At 44.1% G+C, this 21734-nt stretch overlaps 1 protein-coding gene across 1 annotated transcript; it reads right to left on the reverse strand.

Annotated features, from left to right (window-relative positions):
* Positions 1-25: 25 nt before the first annotated feature.
* Positions 26-21289, reverse strand: RNPEPL1 (arginyl aminopeptidase like 1). The gene is made up of 11 exons (XM_076341221.1): positions 20576-21289; positions 13740-13880; positions 12912-13063; positions 12352-12468; positions 10926-11161; positions 8442-8555; positions 7271-7383; positions 5591-5699; positions 3915-4142; positions 3467-3609; positions 26-2787 (listed from the first exon to the last, which is right to left on the reverse strand). The coding sequence occupies exons 1-11, from the start codon at positions 21287-21289 to the stop codon at positions 2515-2517; spliced, it is 2340 nt and encodes a 779-aa protein (XP_076197336.1). The 3' UTR covers positions 26-2514.
* Positions 21290-21734: the final 445 nt, after the last annotated feature.

Genomic DNA, 21734 nt, shown 5'->3' on the forward strand with positions numbered 1-21734 from the left:
CTCACAGGGATGAGAGCAGAAACACTAACTTAAATCTCATGTTCTTTAATCAGGAAACAGTCTGTTAGGTTCAGCCAGCATTTCCCTGCTCTGATGCATGTATATGCAAATACACAGCTGATCTGATGTATTTCAGTCAGTTGTAGTAACAATAGGTAATATTTACTTTTGATTATTTGCTTTTGCCACCTCTCCAACTTCTTGCTGTGCACCTTTTCAATAGCTTCCAAACTCCCTCTATGCTCCACTCCAGAAAAGGACAAAACAAAGACAATGTACCAAGTTAGCTCTTCCACACATCTATAGCAGGAACGCTGAAAAACAGCCCAAAAGGCTACACTTGTCACAAAGCTTAGTTTAATTTGACAATCATTAAGGCATCCATGTAAATTAAAATTTCCCACCAGGGTCACATACATTCTCCCACAAAAATAAAACGTGTTAAAACAGAGGCCTGGGATTCCAAAAGATGCTAGTGGTTACTGGTCTTGGCCAGGCTGCCGCTGCTGGCAGTGGGGTCCAGAAGATGCAGCACCAACAGCGGCAAGTCAGGAAGTGGAAAGTCAACTTGCACAAATCTCTTTCAATAGAACAACAAATAAAAAGGAAAGAGATTTGTGCAGAAAACATCATTCTCCTTCCTTTCTGGGAAAACAAAACAGAACGAAAAAGATAATCCCATTCAAGGAGCAAAGAGCAGAGCTTGGAGTTCTGAAGCCCAACAATGCCGATGGCCCATTTTGAAAACTAATGAAGCACTAGGAAGGCCTGAGTTTATTATTGCTTTATCCCAGTTCAGCCCAGGCTAAGGCTACAGTGAAGTCCAAATTAATTTAAAGCCAGAAAATGCAGATCCAGTAACAGCACCTAAGTCCCCATCCACACATGGGTGTAAACAGATTCTTTTGGTGAAAAAAAAAAAACTCCCGAATTTCCCCTCTTCCTGTGCTATGTAGATCCCCATAGCAGGGCTAAAATTTGCCCCGAAGTATATAGCAGATTCTCTCTCACATCTCCTTTAGCTGAACCCCTTCCAAATGTTTCACCTTTTACTCAAACTAGTCCTCTATCCTGGTGATACATCAGCTCAGAGATGCTTCCTGGGAGCTCACCAAGAGGCACACAGGTACCCACACATTAAAAAGAATGCGGCACAGAGTCTAAGAACCATCACCTGTACTCTGTAATACCCAACGATGCTTTGCCCTCAGCTTCCCGAGACCAAGCGGCGCAGACGGAAGAGGGCGTCTCCCCATCTTGCATGCCTGGCCAGTGATCAAGAGAAATAGCATGCTGTGTAAATGAAATGGCATCTTACCACCACCACCACAAGTCAGAAAACAGACATGGGTAAAGCGGGGTTTAAAAGTTTCACATCAAGAAAGAGGGTGCTTCCCTCAGACTATCATATGACAGGGCAACTGTTATTCAGGCAAACGTTATTCAAGGCAGTAAAATTTTAGCATGGATATCTCCATGGTTGACTTACAGGCCAAACGTATGCTGGGGATCTTTTAAAAAAAATTAAATTAAAGGTCCTGTTAATTCTTCCAAAAGGACAGAATAGAAGAGACACAGTGCATCTGACAAACGCACGTGCTACACATCCTAACACACTAACAAAGGTTGCAGCTAGACTTGTCAAAACAGTTAAAAAGATTTAGGCATCCAGCTAGTACCAGAATTGATGGCATTTGGGCACCTAAATTTAACTTTTTTGAAAATTCGAGCCTACACATTTCTTTATTGCTTGTCCCATTGAGTGCAAAGGGAAAACTGAGAGGGTAGGGTTAACTACAGAAGGATTTCAAATCCATCATAAGGTTTCCCTGCTCTTTTATATATATACTTTTATATATATATAAAAAAAGCATTATTATTATTAATATTTAGCCACCTGGGGGCAGGGCGGAACAGGAGCTATTTAAAATTAGTTTCTTAATTATTTAAGCATTAGTCCCCTACCTCCCAATTCACAATACCTCTGTCACAGTAAGGAGCATAACATGAAAACATGTTTGCTGCCACTGACAATTCCTGAGTCTCTCCTTTGCAGAACTTCAGCCCAAGTATCAGGATAATGGCAGCTTGACACATATACACTCCCCAGCAACATACACAGAGCAAGTAGGACATGCCTCAGTGGCCTCAGACAAAAAAAGAAAAAAAGAAAAAAAACCCAAACCACCAACCAACAAACTTGGAGAAACCATCCAGAAGAGCCTCAGGAAAGGGAACTATCCACCACTTTCCATGGAGAAGCAACTGCCCAGGAGTCCCTGCCCAGTATAAACCGAATCAAAATATCCATCCCACAGCTGAAGGAGATCTCTGAAACCTGGCAGTGTCACACGCTGGATACTTGAAGGCACATTTGCTTTGTGTTTTGGGAGAGAAATCCAGTTACAACAACACACTGCAGCTGCAGGGCTGAGGGAAAGGAGGCGACACTTGGTATCTTTCCTCTGTTCCTGTCCCCATTTTCAACCTTCATGGCTGGCATGAGCTGGTGATCTAAGCAGACACATTAACATCCCTGAGTGAAATGGCACCATTTGTGGCCTCTGAGACTTTGTCCTCAAGCACCATTGCTGGTGTTTCTGTAGTGACTGCTGTAGTGTCTATGGCAGGAAGTGGATTCAAGCCCTGTGATAAGATCTGTTGGATGGTTTTCCGCAAATTGGGGTGCAGCTGGTTTTGGGTCTGGTAAAAAATTTCTAAGGCAAAAGACTTGAGGGTGCCAGTGCAAAGGTCCTCATAAAGTGGAATTGTGTACATCCGAGACATCTGCAAAAAAGGAAAACTGGATAATACCACTTCAATAAAAGTCAAGAGATTCAGCTCTTCTACAGCTACACTCCAACAGCCCTGAATGACTTCAGATTGGAGACAAGCACACATTTCTTCAAAAGACAGCCGAGTCTATTCTAAATGAGTTTAATGCAAAGATTTTTATGAATGGTAATTAAAAAACATTTGCTTTGTAAGACTGAGCTATTTCCACAAATAACAGAACTATTTTTAAAAGGCCGAGGAGAAGAGGCCACAGTGAACACATGCATTAACCTTTTGCTCCTGCACAACAAAAACTACTGAAAGGAATTTGATGAGCCCTAGCCTTGCCTGAAGTGTAAATATTCAAACAATCACGTGATTTAGTAGTGTGAAAATTTCTGGTCTGGAAAAGCCAGCGCTGCTACAAAGCAACACAAAAAATGCACCGGGCAGAGCTGGGACAAGGGTACTGAGTTAGACTAGAAAAGCAGAGATTATCTGCAGGCATTTCAAATTACATCTGCCCACTCCTCCCCACCCGCTAGCAGGTGAGCCATGCTCGGCCCCTTCGCAACACACCTGGTCTACACTTGGCCAGGAAGCAGAAGTTCCAAGGTCTTTCACGTCGCATGTCTCATGCACATGTCTCATGCACTGAGAGGTGCAGTGATTTTAATCCAGCAGTTAGTACCTGGTTTTCCAAGAAGCGACGGACTTTGTAAAGGTCTGGATAATAATCATTTCGGACTACAATCTGCAACCAGCGGATACGGATTTCTGCATTCATGGAGTCCAGCTGAGAGGAGTAACATTCCGAAAGCTTTTTTATCACCTCTGAAGAGAGCACATACACAGAGAAAGAACTATGACCTATATTTTGTCAAGTTTGAGGGTCATCAGAGAATAACGAATCATAAAATCACAGAATCATAGAATGGTTTGGGTTGGAAAAGACTTCTGAAGATCATCTAGTTCAACCCCCCTGCCATGGGCAGGGACATCTTTCACTAGATCAGGCTGCTCAAAGCCCCATCCAACCTGACTTTACGTGAATGATAAGGTCAGTATGGCATGGGGATCTTTAGAATTCAATTCATTCTTCCAGGAATACTTTTCTGCTATCCTGATAGAGTACTCACCATGTGGCAGTGGTGACCCATCCAACAATCTGTCCAAGAAAAGCACGGTTTGGAACGTTCTCCATTTAGTGAGGTCAACACTGCTGGCAGCAGCAAGAGAGTCCAGAGGCTCTGTGGTCCAGAGTTTGAAGAGCGTCTCCACTGGTCTGGTCAGACTGGATCCCTGAGATAAGTCTGGCTCAGCTAACGGAGGTCCTGTAGCATTGAGCCAACGTTCAAACTCCAGTCCTGGAATGAGGAGCACCAAAAATGTCGAGCAGGAGTCTCTGCAGGTGGCTGGGCTGTCTCAAGGTTCAGCACTGCTTCTAGCACAGTTAAGAGAGGTTCTAACAATAGCAAATCAGACCAACCTGTAAGTTACAGCGACGTAACAGTCTTCGCAGTCTCATCAGGCTAGCCTACACTACATCTGGAAGAGTGCCAGCAACACCTCTGCCAAATTTAACCATGAGTTTTCTAGAGCTCAACGTTACAGTGAGTAAGTACAAGAAACACACCACGCTCTTAAGACAGCCAGACTAACAAGTATCTATGATCAAACTATGTTCTAATACAAGATTTTTTTGTGCATGCATTGCTCTTTCTCATAACTTTGAGGAAGACCAAAGAATAAGGGGAAAACCCGCTTCATAAAAAAAAAAAAAAAAAAAAAGGTGAGAGGGCTGACTAAACTCCTCCTACCCACCGGCAAAACCGAGCAATTTTAAATTAATTTATACAACCAATAACTCAAACAAAAAAAAAGTTTCTCCACAAGTGGCAGAGCTAGCAGAGCCTGGTTACCAACAGAGCTCCTCCCCTTGACCCTTTACCACCTCAGCACTTCCCTAACCCTTCGCAATACTTCCCGTTCCACACCATCTATCCTAAAACTCCTCTCTCCTGCATCCCCTGAATATTAGCCAGGCAAAAGTCAGCCCGTGCTGTGGTTAACTCAGCCAACCAGTGGGCCAAATAAAACATAGAACTGCTGAGGTCATGCTGCAGCTTTTCCCACAGTAGGATCACTCATCTACATCTCTCCACAGGCAGTTTCCACAAAGCCTGTGGGAACCTAGTATCCTTAAGAGCTGTAGTCCCCTGCTGGTCTGGTTTAAACTGACCAATGTGTTCAATAATTACTTGCAAGGAAGGACACACAGCAGGATAACATTAGTCTCATTTCTTTAAGCACGTGGGCTAATAAGCACCTCGTAGATTACAGACCTTTCATAAATCCACCAATAGGGGATATAAGGGAGGGTGAAACATCATGGAAGAGACTTTATATGCATGGATAGGACCTTGGGAAAAGTTACAGTTCTCAAAGCATGTTTTCTGTAATTAAAATAGATGAAATTTCAAAGTATGTTCATCTTTTCCTTGCATTCGAGCATGTGTAAATCTCACATACACTGATCATTCTGTCTGCAGTGCAAAAGATGAGTTAATGAGAAAGTTAACTGAGGGCCACTCAGCTGATTAATGCCAAAATTGTCAGCAATTTAAGATGTTCTCATTCCCCAACGTAGAGGCAGTAACAATAAATCACCACAAACATTTCTATCACGAACATCTGGCTGTTGCCAAAGGGTTTTGTTTGCCTTAGCATTTTCTTATGCATCCTCCAAGCCAAGCACAAAATTTATCATGCAGTTTTTCTACAGTGTTTACAGTTAACTAAGTAAATTTCCTACCTGCTTTGCTCTCAACACATTGCTCTTTCAGCTCTGGAAAAAAATTCAGGAAGGAATCCAGAAGATCTTGAGCCACAACGCTGGTAAATTTGTACTTCTCAATGTAGGCCTGAAACAGTAAAAAGGATAAATTATGGTTAGGAGAAAGACAGCTTCCTTGCAATGTAGAACCACTGCATGCAATAAAAAAAATAAACATGGAAGAGTGAGAACAAGTATTTAGAAGGTTGAAAAAAAGAAAAAAAGAAAAATATTCTCCCTCCCCCCCCCCAAAAAAAAAATATTGGGTAGCTGCAAATACATTGACAGCCGAGTAGTTTTTTTTTTCCTGATACAGATCACAGATACATTAACATATCAAGGGCAGGAAGGTTTCCTCGTACTTGACTGTCCTGGTTTAACCCCAGTCAGGAACTGAGCACCACACAGCCGCTTGCTCACCTTACCCCCTCCCCGTGAGATGGCAGAGAGAATCGGAAGAGCAAAAGTAAGAAAACTCATGGGTTGAAACAAGAACAGTTTAATACTTGAAATAATAAAATAATAATAACAAGAACAACAATAATAAATTGCAATAGAAAGTAAAACAATGGGGGGGAGGGAGTGGAACAAAATCCAGGAAGGAAAAAAAAAAAAAAACAAACCACAAACAAACCAAAAAACCAAGAGGTGATGCAACTGCTCGCTGCCTGCCGACCGACGCACAGTCAGTCCCCAAGCAGCAATCGCTGCCCCCTGGCCAGCTCCCCCCAGCTTCTATACTGAGCATGATGTCCTGTGGTATGGAATATCCCTTTGGCCAGTTTGGGTCAGCTGTCCTGGCTGTGCCCCCTCCCAGCTTCTTCTGCACCTCCTTGCTGGAAGAGTATGGGAAGCTGAAAAGACCTTGACTTAGTGTAAACACTGCTTAGCAACAGCTAAAACATCAGTGTCTTATCACATTATTCTCATCCTAAATCCAAAACACAGCACTGTACCAGCTACTAGGAAGAAAATTAACTCCATCCCAGCCGAAACCAGGACATTGACACTAGTGAAAAGTCAGAACACAGCTGGTCACTATTATTCACTGATAGATTATGGACTAAAGTCATACTTACATAACTATAGACAAGAGAAAGACAGAATGGGGATGGATGGGAAGAGGAGATGAAAAAACACGCATGCAGCAAAAAGAAAAAGCAATGAGTTGTGTCACTTTTCAAAAACAGCTGACATAATTTTCTATAGGTTTTGCAAATGTGCTCCAAGACAATAAACCTGCCCCAACGTAGGAAACCATGCCCTTTGTCACCCTGGCTAAAAAACCCACAAGCTGTTACTGTTTAGTAATGAAGTCACATCATTCCAGTCATAGATAATCTCTGCTGGAACAGCTTTCTAATTATTTGGAGCACAGAACAAGAGGTAACAAAAACTACTACTCTGTATTTGGCACCTCGTAAGCTCAGAATCTCAGATGAAAGAAGAGCATGAGCACATTCACTTAAGAGAAATCTCAATAAAAACCTGTCACACACAGAAAGAATCATATAGGATGGCAGACAGGCCCACACCATTCTTCCATCTCAGACGCACTTGTATTCAACTTCACCCCTATCAATTAGCCACAGTGACAAAACCTGAAAAAAAAAAAGCAGCTCTAAATCTCAAGAGAAACACATGCTTATTCACACTCACTCTTAGGAAGGAGTCAAAATGTCTTGGGTCACCACAGAGCTGGGACAGGTAGTAAACGAAGCAGTAGCCTTTCTCATAGGTGAAGAGGTTCATTAAATTACTAGGATTTACACCTGAAAGGAGAAGACAACAATGTTATAAGACACTGTAATGAGGACACTAATTTCCAACCCTTCTAAATATACAGACCCCTTAGAGATCACCAAGTGGAGATGCAGTGACTTAAAAACAAAACAAGCCTGTTGTCAGTGCATTTAATTTACCGCAGTAAATTAAACAGAAGCAGTCCAAACATACAGGCTGGGGGGGGGGGGGGGGGGGGGGGGGAATCAATGACTGTAAGCCAAGTATTAATTCTTAATAGAACAAGTCACTTCAAATTAAAGTCACTGAAAACACACCTAGGATTTGAAGACAAATCCTTTTTTTTTTTTTTCCCCCCCCAGTGCCAAACTCAGGGAATCACCACAAATTTGTAAAGGTATCAATATAAGGTAATCACTACTTGTTCCTTTTCTGAGACTTCGAACACATGCTTTTCTATTCCATTTGGTTCCAATATCATCTCCACTTGCATTTTAGGTTGTTTTAAATATCATGTAGATTGAAGACTGCTTCACACCTCCAATGGCGAGGACAGAACTAGGGAACTATCAGTGAAGAAGATACATGATGCTGGAGTGCAGATGTGCATCTGGCTCAGGGGATAACCAAACAGCCCCTGCACAGCTCACTCAACAGGAGAGCAAGTACATATATTTATCTGTATGCTTATGCATACATACATAGTTCTTACATGAACACATAAAAAGAGGAACATTTAATAGCACAGGATTTTATTTGATCTTTCCAAATATTTTCATTATAAATTACTTTATTTTACATATTCAGAAGCTCAAAACCACACAGCTTTCAAGGCAGTTTTTCCACACTCTCTTTCTACCCAGTCTGTTCTGTTCTTAAACAGAACAATATTTATAAAGATGAGTTAGCCAACTTTGAAGAAAACTTCAAGGCAAGTTTCCTTATTTACTTTTAGAGTGGTTTACAAACCAGTATTTCTTTTTTCTTTCTTTTATAAAGGATATGTAAAAATTATTCTTTTTTGGTCTATATTCCAGCATCAACATACAGAAATTTTATGTACAGCAGTTTCAGCCAAAAGCAATACCTGGCTCCAGTTTAACCTGAAGCTTGCTGACCGGGTTGTCTTCTCCAAGGAGCTTCATCTGCCTGTGGAGAGCATCAAGGCGGAATGCAGTCTCCAAACATGTGAAGGCAGCTCCTACCCCAGAAAGAAACCTATTAGTTGTGGGAAAATGACTAGCAAAACCTGACCTGTGCAGAACTAGCACAGGTACAAAATAAACACTACTGAAGGTGTAAAAGACACAACAATAGCGAGACAGAATCACAGTAATGTAATGGCAGAGAAACTTGAGTGCAAAAAAATCCTTGCAATTTGTAACTAAAGTCAGAACCTAAAACAGTGCATTTACTCATTCTGATTATGCAGCAGGCTGAACCGAAAAACAAAGCAGCATGAAAACTATGCTAAAGTTTACATCAGCGACATCATCTTATCAGTTCTTGCAAGATAAGCAGAGCAGCATTGGAGTAAGTATTGTACAGGTAACTTTCAAGGAGCAATTAAGTGCTACAAAAAAGTAATGTCACTGATAGAATAGTAGACACACGATTCCATATTCAGTGCCAAGGATATTACTAAGCAAGTATCACCTCTTGGGTGAAAATAGAAAAGGATTAGATTTAGTTGGTATATTACAGATCCTGTGGATCTTTTTTAAGCTTTATCTAGCACCCTACCCATACTGTTTCATACAATTTTCACCTTCCACTCATTAGGACTTCTTTTACAGCTGCAACTGGGTAGGCTACTCTTTCTTTTCTATCTAACTGCAGCGTAGAGCGTTCCATGCTTTCAAGCCAAACTAGCTGTATTACACTGGCAAGTCCAGAGATCTTTCCTATGCCCTTGCAGATGTAAAAAGCTGTGGAAAACGGATTTTCAGATTCAGAAGACACTTAACATCCAGCACTATTAACACTTTAGCTTTCTTTGCTAAGTCTTCAACTTCAGCCATAGGGCTTGTTACATAGATACAATCTCAGAGTCTCGATGTATGTACGCAAGAATCCGATATAAGCAAAATGAGAATTAAGAACCAGGATATACTTGGAAGATAGAAGAACCTGTACTGGCAGAGAAAGGGCTGGATGTGCTTCACGGGAAAGCAAGAACCAGGATAGTCAGTGGTAAGGGCAATTACTTCAAGCTACAGGGAGGAGGATTAAGCAAGATCCAAGAGGTCTGGTAGTCAGTGGACTCCAATTTCTGTAAACAATGTCATTACAAAGATGCCTTTTTATTAACAGCAGAAGATACTCCAGAAATGGCAAGATTTAGATCAGAGGTTTGTCTTAGAAACAAAATAGAATGCAAAAAGAGCTTACTAAAGAATGGCATGGGGAAAGGCATTTCTTAGTTTCCTGAACAATTGCTTCTTGAAGCAACCAGTTCTAAATTTCAAGAGAATTGACCAAAATCAGCAAGGATCTTATCCTATGTCAGAGTGACAGACTAAAATGGGATAGAGAACAGGTCAATATCTTCTGACCTATTCATATCATTGCCATGTATAATATAACGTGACTTATAAGAACAGTCCTAACCACTGAGAATTACTCAACATAAAAGAGCTTTCAAAGTTATATAATATACATTGTACCATCTCCATATATGCTCAGAGCACTTCTTTCCCTAAACTTCATTATCATCAGCTCATCTCCAAAAACAATATACATGAATAAAAACAAAAGCATCCTTCTAAACACTCTCGCTGCCAAGATTTCCAGGAATTTTTCCAAGATTGTTTACAGCGGACGCGTGAGAATGCACATGGTACAGGCTTTTAAGAACATAACAGGACAAACTAGAGAAGCGTATGTTCCCATTATTCACTTCAATAAAAATCCAATTAAACTGAAAAGCAACAGGAATGATTTACTACCTATATATTCTAAAGACAGTACCATACAATTGACCTGTGAAATTCACTGATATAAGCAAAGGCTTATATGTGTATATATATATACAGGGCTGTACAATTCTACAGGAAGCCTCAAGCAGGTAGACAGCTACGTAGATGTGTACATTTTTCTTTCTAAGTGCTATTGCCATCATTCTTTCCAACAGTAGGTAGCTACTAACTGATCAGGATTAGAAAGACAGTAGTTCAGAGGATAGTTATTTCACAATGTAACCATGATAAGACTTCTTACATCTTTCTCTGAAGCATCCTCTGCTCACCTTGCCTTGACATATGAACACCTGCCTGGTACCCGACAGTAGTTCCGAAGTTCCTACAAACGTCCTTACAATGCTGTGCTAACACACCTCACTCAAAGCCCCTGTTATCCTATCAGGTATTGATTCCACCCAAAGCCAAGACAACACCAGACACTAAGCATCTAAGATGTTCAATGCAAAGTTTGGGGCCATGTGTGTTCCAGAAATAAAAAAAGAAAACCAGCTCCCTACAGACTTCTGAGCTGCCAAGGCAAATATTCTATGCAGCCAACTCTCAATTATTGGTTAGACACATCATAAGGAGAAACATTTCTGCATCTATACCATAGGTCTCAGTGGTGATCCGGCGCTGTGCATATGTAGCTAGCCCCTCGCTCAGCCACATCTCCTCCCATGTAGCATTGGTGACTGCGTTTCCAAACCAGCTGTGGGCAACTTCATGAATGACGTCAATGATCAAAAACTCATCGCTCTCCAGAATGGAAGAGATGATGAAGGTCAGACATGGGTTTTCCATGGCAACAATAGGGAAGGATGGAGGAAGAAAAACAATGTCATATCTAAAATTAGAGAAGGAGGAAGAAAGGAGATAGGTAAATTACAGCTATTTCAAAAGACATACACAGAAATGTTTTTTTTTTTTTTCCTTAGGGAAAGCTCTTCTGAGAGGTTTTTTGTGAGTTCAGGAACAAACTTTCTAGACCAGTGGTGCCTAATTCTTCTGATCAGGGGATCACAGAGTTTATTCTGTTGGCCAAGGACCTGCTCACATTTGGATGCAAGACTAGACAGTCTTTTCATGTGCAGCACACCCAGCACTTCCCAGAAGCATCATGCTCCCTTCACACAGGCAAACTCACAAGTTGTATATCTGATAGCCAGCACCACTAAGTTTACTCTACATACACTACCCACATACGCAGTGTGAAGTCCCCAGAGGCTCCCAGGAAAGAGAGAGGCTGGGAAGCTATTGAATGAATTAATTGATTTGGTGTACCCGCAGTGTCAGCAAAATGACTCTAGTCTGTCTGCTTCAGAACATAACGATACTATTTGTTCTGTTTTCTAAATTTCTCCATCAGTGATCAGCACTGACACACCGGGCCTTGTTCTCAGACCTTTTCAAGCAACATTTTGTAAGTTAACAACAACGTGTTCTTCCTGCTTACCTTTAGCAAAGAAATATAGGAAGCCTTTCTAAACATTTTCTCCCATCCAAAGAATGAAAACATTCTCTCAAAAACATTCTCTTCTAATACATAGTCAAGCTTAACTTCAGAAACTATTAATATTGTTTTTAGGGACTAAGACTCTCAATGAGTCTGTACTAAGTCCAGTTTTCAGCATCCTCAGGCATACCACAATAAATATATCATATGTCAACTACCATACATAAAAATAAGATAGATAAATAAAATTGCCATGTATTTTAAATGGTGTCCAGCCCAATGTTGGACTTGCATCACAAAACACCATAGTATAAAAAACCTTCACTCCTCAGGGAAGAGCCACTGTTTAGAAACCTCCAGTTCTGCCCACCACACCATGCAAAACACTACCACGCCTCCATGGTCCTCTCTGCCACTTGCACAGACAAAACTCCAGAGTTTGTTTCCAACTACCACAGTGTTGCCAACCGAGAGGCTCATCTGTCCTGCTACTGCTAGTGTAGGGAGAAAGCATGATAATTTCTCAAGATTGTTTTATTTTTGTTCCCGTTACACATTCCTGGGAAACTTATTAAACTCACCTTCCCCATATATATGGGCCATACAGACTCTCTGCAGCAGTCAACCAGCGCTCAACCATGCCAGAAAGCTTGCTGATGGCTGTTGGCAGCAGGCAAGGCTCTGCCCACACTCTGCTCCTGTCAGAAAACAGAAAACATCAGGTGATACTTCAGCAAACTGAATTATCTCTTAGAAAAAATAGCCTGACTTCTCACCACGTTTCCATGTATGGTAACAGTGCTAAGAGGTCTCACATCAGACTCGGGCCTTCTTTAGGCTAACACTCTATGGATACATGACAAGAAATAATCAAAGATCCCTTAAATTGCCTTAAGGCAACGAGGCAAGTAGCTGTAATGACTACAGGGGACAATAAGCAACATTTATGAAAGAGGAAAATATCTTTGCCAATGCAGTGCCATACAGTTGTTTACACTCAACTAAACCTCAAACTCTCTGAACGCTCACAGCTCATGGCCCCAACTGTTCCCTCATCCATGACTCAAAAGTATTTACTACTTATAACCTGAAGCACTGCACAAAGACACAAAAAGCAGAATCAACTCACTGCAAATCTTACCTTGGACCTATGTCTGCATGTATAAGGTCTCCTGCCACCAGGGCCACTAGGTAGGCAGGAACTGGATATTCCATGTAAAATTGATAGACACCTTCCTCTTCTAAGTAGGTACTTTGGGTGGCACTCATCAACACCTGTATGCCTGCTGGAGCCTGGAAGACGAACATCATACACATCAACTCACTAGATGATCACAGCTGAATGACTACACCACAGATCTCTCTGGGTTTTTTTCATCTATGCCTAAGAGCATGTATATTAAAAACAATCATTTAGCTAACACAAAATGTAAGATTTCTGTGGGGTTTTTACACCACAATCTACCCAGCCTGTGAAAACATACCAACCAAAAATATTACTCCTCCTATATTGCATGGATTCTTATTCCAGCTCCCCCAAAAGTGCCCACATATCAAATTATTTAATCTACACAAAATGCAACATTATTTGATGCTGCTTTCATAAAACTTTGTTTTTTTCCTTTCAAGAATTGATAAAATACAGTTGAGTATTATCATCAATAACCACGACTGAAAGTGACCGGCCAAATCCTCTCTTTCATATTATCCATTTCATGGTTACTCTTTCAGCGTTGAGTACAAGGAAGGCAAGACCCAAGTGTAATAGGCAACAGAGTTGCCTTTGTGGCAGTACCCTGATTCTAGCCCAAGAACCAGAATGCGGTCTAAGAGATCCAGTATTTTTTATAACACTCAATGTCACAATGAATATTTTACCTCATACGTACATACACAATGTAACTATGCTTTCGCAAGTTAACAGCAGCTAAGTGCTCCATGTACCATTTATAGCCATTCGGTCACTTACCTTGACAGTAGCTGAATAGGTACATTTCACTGCTGGTGTGTCAAAGCAGGGGAAGAAAGACCGGTTACACACTGAGTGGCCCTGCGTGAAGACAAATGGCTTGGCATTGCCATACGTCAGTTCTGGATCCAGCCACCAGATCTGTTGAAACATGATGTGAAGAAGCGGTGAGGGAAAGGGACGACATCACAAGGATGAACTGCCAAAAAACAAAAGCTGAAGTCAAGTGGATTATGGGGAAGAAGAAAAACCTCAGTTGTTTGGCTCCCCGGATGAATACCTGGCACAGGGCACATTTCCATTTCTAACAATACAGCTTTCTACTCCTGTTTATTTGCCGTGACTACTCAGAGTAATTTCTCACTGTCTGAACACTGAGTGGTGCCACACAACATAGTGTCTTCCAGCCACTCGCTATTTCTGTTTTATCAATTTGCTTGGTTAATAACAAGTCCCTAACCAACATCCACACAACCTTCTTCTCAGAGGGAGTACTCTGAATATCTTCATGTTTTTAATTCAACATGAACAGGAGCAGTAGGGGTCAGGTAGTGCAAGCTGGAAAAAAAAAAAAAAAAAAAACAAAACCACAACCCAAACCCACAAACCAAAAAACCCTGAGGCTGAACAGTGTACACAACATTATCTCTGACCCTGACACTGCCCTGCTGGCTGAAGCATCAAACATTTTGACACTGTGCAAAAAAGTCAGTATATGTAAGAAACATCTGGTCAATGACACTGGAGGCCTCTTTTTACAGAGTGGATAAGGAGATTCTGGGTGGTCACGAAAAAAAAACCACAACAAAAACCACTGAGCATGTCAATTTTCAGTATCAAACAGCAAATAAATCATGAGTCAGACCCTCAGCAAGTAATTAGAACAAATTAAGAATAATATGAAAAAGTGAAGTATTTGCCTTTTTGGTTTTTCTGTTTCAAATGTAATGTTTATGCTTTCACATGCTCCCTGACTCCAACTTTGAAGTGTAGGAACAATTTTAAATAAGGATTTTCTTGTAATCCTAGAACTCTGGAGCTGAACTTTTATGGAAAATATCAAATATTGTGAAACTTGCAATAAAGTTGGAACCACTGGAAGTGTTGGGAACAGTCAAGCACAAGGAATAAAACTTCTGAGTCTGCTGAATTCTTAGATCAAAGCAACCAATAAATCTGAGTTCAGGGAACAGCAGTTAGTGCAGACACTAGTTCAGTTCTGGTCCTCAAGAGAAAGCAATGAAATACTTACAGAAGAGAAGCCTGGGTGCTATGTCTGCTCTGGTTTTAACAACATATTACAATTCTGTCTGCTAGTTAACCTCTCTGTGTTCTGGAAGTCAAAAGTTTTCTCTCTCTCCCTCTGTCCTATAAGGTTATTCTTTGTTATCTTCTTCCCTTGCCTTTAGACCCTTCTCCTCAGATGCCAGTGTGCTCCTCTCCCAAATCGTCCACTTCAGCAGCACCCCTGGGGATCAGTGAAAGGTAAGGAAAGGAAACACACTGTCAGCAGCTTTCAGTTATTCATATAGCGGTTCACGCTTCCACTGGCAAATGGGGTTTTTTTTAGGGGGGGAGGCATTACAAAATTTAAAAGCTTTATCTAGAAATAAAATTAATCTCAGAGCAGCATTCTTACCTTGAAATTTGTTTCAAAATTACCCTCTTCTGTTTCAAGCCTGTTGGGCCAGAACCATGCTTAAAGCATGACTTCTGATGAACCTTGCCTCACTTACACCACGAGGGCTAAGGCTATGCGACTATTCAAATCCACAAGCTGCATTTCAGCGTATCACGGGCCAAATCCCCAGCTCACATCCGAGGTGCACGACATAGCTACAGATTTCCACTCCACGGGTACCTGCGTTTCATGGCAATGAGTATCTTCTCTGCAATGTGTCATTGTGGAACTGGAGACAACTATTCCAGAAGGCATCTGGAGATAAACGTCTCATTAAAACCCACAGTTTGAAACTAATAGCTTCCCCCCAGAACACACATTCACATAAAAATGCAACTGCTGTATTTTAATTCAGTGTAGTAGTTTTCTAATGATCCAGGAAGGAGGCTCAGAAATTAAGATTTTAAAGATCTGCCCCAATGCCAACTTAAAAACACTCCTCTGATCAGTGGCTTTGTGCTCGTTTCACAAAAAGTCTGACTTACAATCTGTATTGTTGACCTTGCTGAAGAGACTCGCCTGCAAAAGGTTCTGTTTCCTTTGCTTTTTGAGAGACAGAAAAGGCTAACAAAAAAAAACAGGGAGAGAAGACATCACCAGACCTAAGTTGCAACACTAGAGTAGGAAGGAAAAAGGGTTGACAGACGATGTCTTTAGAGCAGAGACAAGGGGAAGTTCTCCCTGACCAGCGCAGGAAGAAAACATAAGCAGGAAGCAAGGGGGAACTGAGAAGTTGATTCTTGTTTACAAGAAACTCCATAAATTAAGGGCAATTTCTTTTCAACCAGTCCCCCTCTATTTGACATTTGGTTGAAGTTAAATGAAGCACCAGCCCCACAGGCCAAGAGGGAAAAAACATTTGCAGAGGATGAAGTATTTTTTTCCCTTGTTTCCTAATGTCTGCAGCTACATGGCAAGTCTCCGTCTCTCTTTCCAGATGCACTTGGAACAATGATGAAAGTTATCCTGAAACAATATAAATAGATCTGTAATATAAATAGACCAGGCTACGCTGCCGGACAGAGGCAGGACTATGGACTGGGGAAAACGAGTATAAGCAGCATCCCAGAAAGGAGTGCAAGGAGCAGGGTACTGCTGGGGGTTGGGGGTGGAGCAGTACACGGGGACAGAGCAGTATTTGGGGCCATATCATCTACTCTACATCCAAATCCCTCCTGTGCTCCCCTTTGGAAATATACGTAACCTCATCATAACGCTCATCATTTTTATGGAGTTCTTCATGTTTTACATATTAAAGCTGTTCTCATGGAGTATTTTAAGTAAAAAACTGCTGCTTAGTTCCTCTGCTGAACAGAGGCTTTGGACCGTCTAGGTTTCCCCCTGCCCACATACTGCAAAGAAGCTCACACTTTAGAAGGCACCTGCCAAGAATATCATTTTTATTGACTTAGATTATAATCTTTTACCCAAATCCAGCAAACAAGAAAGGCAATTAGCTAAACCTCTTTCAATTTTAAATCTCTCCACGTTTCTACCTGCATTATTGATGAAGCTCCTGAGAAGAGCTGCAACGCCACAGCTTCTGTCCTAGACAAACAACAGGCCGTTCCATCTGATGACAAAGTAAACCACATCTGAGATGCAGAGGATGCGACAGGAGCAAGGCACACCTGGACGGCAAGTCACTCTAGGAGGACTGAAGAATCAAGACAAATCTAACGGAACAACGGGGAAGTTCCCAGCACTGCAAAAAGGGCTGTCCTTTTTGCTAAATCCTGAAGATGAGGAAACGCTATCATTTTTTATACCAGAACACAGGGTTTGCATTTAAGGTTGTCATGGAAAGAAAATAGCACTGGTGTTAACATGTGCGCTGCCAAATCAGAGGCGTGACACAGTGGGTAAGAGACAGATGCAGATTTTTCTCCCTGAGGAAGGAGGGGGAAAAAAAAAGTCTTATGAAAGAGTATTTGTAGGACCAAGAAGTAAAGGGTGAGGGAAAAGAAGGGGAGGAAGAGCACGACTACTGTCACTGACACACCTGATCAGTGTGTGCCTTCAGCCCACGCCATGAGAGATACACAACGCTTATGACAGTCTTGCTTCTGAAGTGAATTGGTGATGTACTGAGCATATGGTTTCCTAACAGCACAGGGAGCTGGAATGCTCTGTGAAAGGCAGATTTAATCTCTCAGCTGTCTCTCAATGTCCATCAAACAACCAAAGATCTTGGCTCCTTCCTCCACACAAGAAATAATGGGACAGTCGAATAACATATCCAGATGGCTCAAACCAAGTATATCAAGGCAATAGGTTTCCAATTTTAAACAGACTACCATCTCCGCTGCTGATCTTACTGCCAACACATCCGTGCTGCACTGTAACATGAATTTACTGTTTTATAGGTCCCACAAGTATGCTAAGGGTCCCATAGAAAATAAACCCTGACCTAAAAAGATTATATTCAGAGCAAGGCCAAAGAAAACAGAACTTTTAGAAGAGAGAGGTCTAACACTGTAAAGTTGCTTCAGTTATGCAGAGAAAAGGGACTGCGAGGAAATGTACTAGATGCGAGTATAAACCAGTTCACCCTTATACGCGTATGGGTTACTCATCCCTATTAAAATGCAATGCTAGGCTGAAAAACAGCAATGACAGATAGCACTACAATAGCACGAAATGACTTTGGATCCAAAAAAAAAAAAAAAAAAAATAGTTCAGCGTGCTGAACATGAAGGGCTAGAACAGGTGCTACTCGAGGACAAATATTTTGCCAGCCAAAATCTACATTAGTGAGTGAGGAAACGTGGTATGATTTATGTCAGTGAGCATGCCTGCTTCTACTTTTCAGTATCACTTGAAAAGGGCAGTGCATGCCCCTGACACTGTAACCATCAATACTCTTTTGACACTAGTCCTCATAGCTTTATTTCAGCTGAAGTAGTACATGCCATTAAAGGTACAATAAAGCCTTCAGAAGATGGGATGAAGAACAGCTAGTTCACGTCTGAGCCAGGGGAAGCAAGACAAACAGAGGGAATAGAAAAAAATGCCTTACTCTCAGCACCCTCAAACACTTAACATCCACGCTGGCTTGTGCGCAGGGCCAAGGAGGCAACATGTTAACGCAAGGTGAGACTAAACGAACAACACATCAATCAGTGCCCTGTGCCTTCCAGTGGTTTTCAGATCATTTCTAAAGCTGAGTCTCAGATCGGTATTCCGTTACATCTGAGATCACTTCTCCATAGACACAGCAGGACAGCCTGCCCCTTTGGCAACAAGGCTGGCAAAACCCAGAAGAAAGCACAGGCTAGCTTAAAAATAAAACAATTTGTTCAAGAGGAGGAAAGTATGTTATCGTGTACTTTGGGAGGTATGGCTCAGCCAGACTGAGAATGATTATAGAGCACGTAGCAACGCCAAACTAGCTTTAAAGCCTTCCCACCATAAACAAGGCTTAGTGTGGACAAAAGAAACAGGTTTCTTCATAAAATCTTGAAGGAAAAAAAAAAAAAAGAACAGGATCTTCTGAACACACTGTGGGCCCTGAAAGACATCTCCCACGTACCCCTTCAGTGCAGAAAAACTACAGCAGAGTATCGTACAAGGAAATACTAAAACCAGGAGCTCCAGAGGTGAAAGGGAACAATATCCTCACTTCCAAGGGGATCTGAATTTTAAAAGTGCCAGAATTTCACTTCATTTTTGCACTCTCAGGGAAGGACCAGCATGTTAAAAAGTCACCATATAACAAAAGAAACCTTCTGTCAACAAAAATCTTCATGTGGAACTCACTATTCCGAGTGAGCCAATGTATTAAGACCGTCCAGATCATTCTGAGGATGAAGTTACTTTTGTGAGCTTCAATTTAGTATTAAAATTAGACAGAAGAAGATCCAGCAAACTCATTCTATTCAGAAACACTTTCCTTTCATGAGGAAAGGCCTAGCTTATACTCGCTATTGGGTTATTTTGCATGAAACCAGTACGTCCGATTCCTGTTCTTGTTAAATAAGTTGTAGTAGTCAAATAGATCCACGTTTACTCATTTTGACCAATGCAACAGCAATACCAAACCAGCAGGCTGAGAGTCAATTCCTTTAGGCAAGACAGAGGCCTCAAAGTTGCAAGACGCTCAAAAAACCACTCCTTTTGCAAACAGATTCATGAACCACATGCTAAAAATCATTTTAGTTGAATTCCCAACCTGAACAGACTATGCAGTAACAAAAAAGAACTGACGTTCTAGTGGTAACTTTACATTTTCACTATCATAACTTCTTAAAACACACAAGATCTGCCAGATAGCACCTAAAAGGCCAGGAACAAAGTGCTTCTAAATACCAGGGGTTGAAAAGAAGCGACAGGATTTACAAAGCATCTCACTACTGAAGAAAGACTAATCCACACAGACAGGGAAGCACCTCCCGTGGCCACACTGAAATGGGTGTTTAGGGCCATTTCTCATCCTTTTTCCAGCAGATAATTTGTAGGAATATGTGGAATCTCCCCCTGCTCTTCTCAAAGCTCCTGACCATGGCTCGATGGAACGTCAACCTAGGTGCGCAAGGCCTGATTTTGTAAGCACCTGGCAAAACCCACAGGGAAACTCCTCTATTTGCGGATTACGTAACTTGTCCTGAAGAATTCAGCCGAAGCAGGAGTTTTCAAATTTTCACGCTCCTCGCCAACAACTGCAACGCCCTTAAAGGACGAAAGACTTCATCCCCAATCATGACAATCATTTTGAACAGCCTTGGGGGCCACGGTGATGGGGGAAGGACGGAGGGCGGCTCTGTCGGTTCGAGCATCGCTGCCGAGCACGGCGTGGGACCGCGCAGGGCTTGGTGGGAGCAGGCAGGGGACCGGCACCGCCGAGCACTCCTGCGGGCAGGGGACAGATGCTGCTGACAAGCAGGCAGGCAGCTGTCAGGCGAGGAGGGAAGAGGCAGTGGAGGGATGGGGACATAAGAAGAGAGGCTGACAGTGAAATATCTCCCGCTGCCATTGCTGCGGGGCCAGGGCGCTTCCCCGACGGTCCATTACAGCAGGCAGAAGAATGTGAGAAAGGCTCGGGTGGCACGGGAGGGCACCGCCGGCCGCCCCGGGACTCGGTTTCCTATTTTATCTCCCCATCCCTGCCCTGCCGCCCCTCCCCGGGCCCCGGCGCCCCCCGCAGAGCGGTACTCACGGCGGGGCCGTCGGCCGTGGTGTAGCGGACGATGATCTGGAAGGGCTGGTGCGGCTGGAGAGCGGCGGGCAGGGAGACGGTGAGGGACGAGCCGTAGTCGGTGAAGGGGTCCACCCTGAAGCCGAGCGGGCAGGCGGCGCAGGGCGGCTGGGCGAAGAGGGGCATAGGCGGCGGTGGCTCGGTGGCGGCGGGCGGCTCCCCCGGCGGGGCGGCGGAGGGCAGCGGGCCGGCGGCGATGCAGGGCGCCGAGAGGAAGGTGGCGGTGGAGGGCGGGCTGGCGGCGCAGGGCGGCGCGCAGGGCGGCGGCGGCGACGGCGGCGGGCAGGGCGGCGGCGGCAGCGGGGCCGGGGCGGCGACGGCGGCGGCCTCGGCGGGCGAGAAGGCGAAGGAGCAGGGCGCTTCCCCCGCCGCGGCGCGGCGGTAGGCGGCCGAGAGGACGTGCAGGGCCGGGTGGACGTCCAGCACCAGGGCGCGGGGCTGCGGCCGCAGGGCGCAGAGCTCCAGCACCAGGCAGCCCGCCAGCGCCCGCGCCTCGGGCCGCAGCTCCAGCCCCAGGTGCAGGTGGCGGAGGCTGAAGAGCTGCGAGCTGGAAGCCGACGCCACGTCCGGCGGCGGCTCGGGAGGCGGCGGCGGGGCCGGCGGCGCCTCCGGCCCGGCCGCGGACCCCTTGCGGCAGCAGCACAGGCCGGGCGGCCGCGGAGCCGGAGCCGCCATGGAGCGGCGGAGGAGGAGGAGGCGGCAGCGGAGGCGGCGGCTGCTATGTGAAATCCATGGGCGGGCGGGGAGGAGGGAGGCCCCGGCGGCAGGAGCGACCGGGGCGGGGAGGGGGGGGGAAAGGGCCGCGCAGGCCCCGCGCGGCACCGGCCGAGGGAGCGCAGGGCCCGGGCCCGGAACAGCCGGCCGCGGGCACGGCCGCCAGGCGGCGCCGCGCGGGACGGCGGGGGGCGCTCGAGGGCAGCCCCGCCCCGCCCGCCGCCGGCTGCGCGCGCAGCGGGGGGGCGCCCGCCGCTGCCGGCAGCTCCGGGGCGTGCACAGCTGCGGGCAGGTGCGCGCCTCACGCGCGCGGGCGCGCCCCGTGCATGTGCGCGGCTTGTGCCTGGTGCGCACCTCGCGCCCACCTCTGCACGCACGCGCGTGCACCCAGGCGGCGCCCCCTGCA

The sequence above is a fragment of the Aptenodytes patagonicus genome, chromosome 6, assembly GCF_965638725.1.
Source record: "Aptenodytes patagonicus chromosome 6, bAptPat1.pri.cur, whole genome shotgun sequence".
NCBI classification, from domain to species: Eukaryota; Metazoa; Chordata; class Aves; order Sphenisciformes; family Spheniscidae; genus Aptenodytes; species Aptenodytes patagonicus.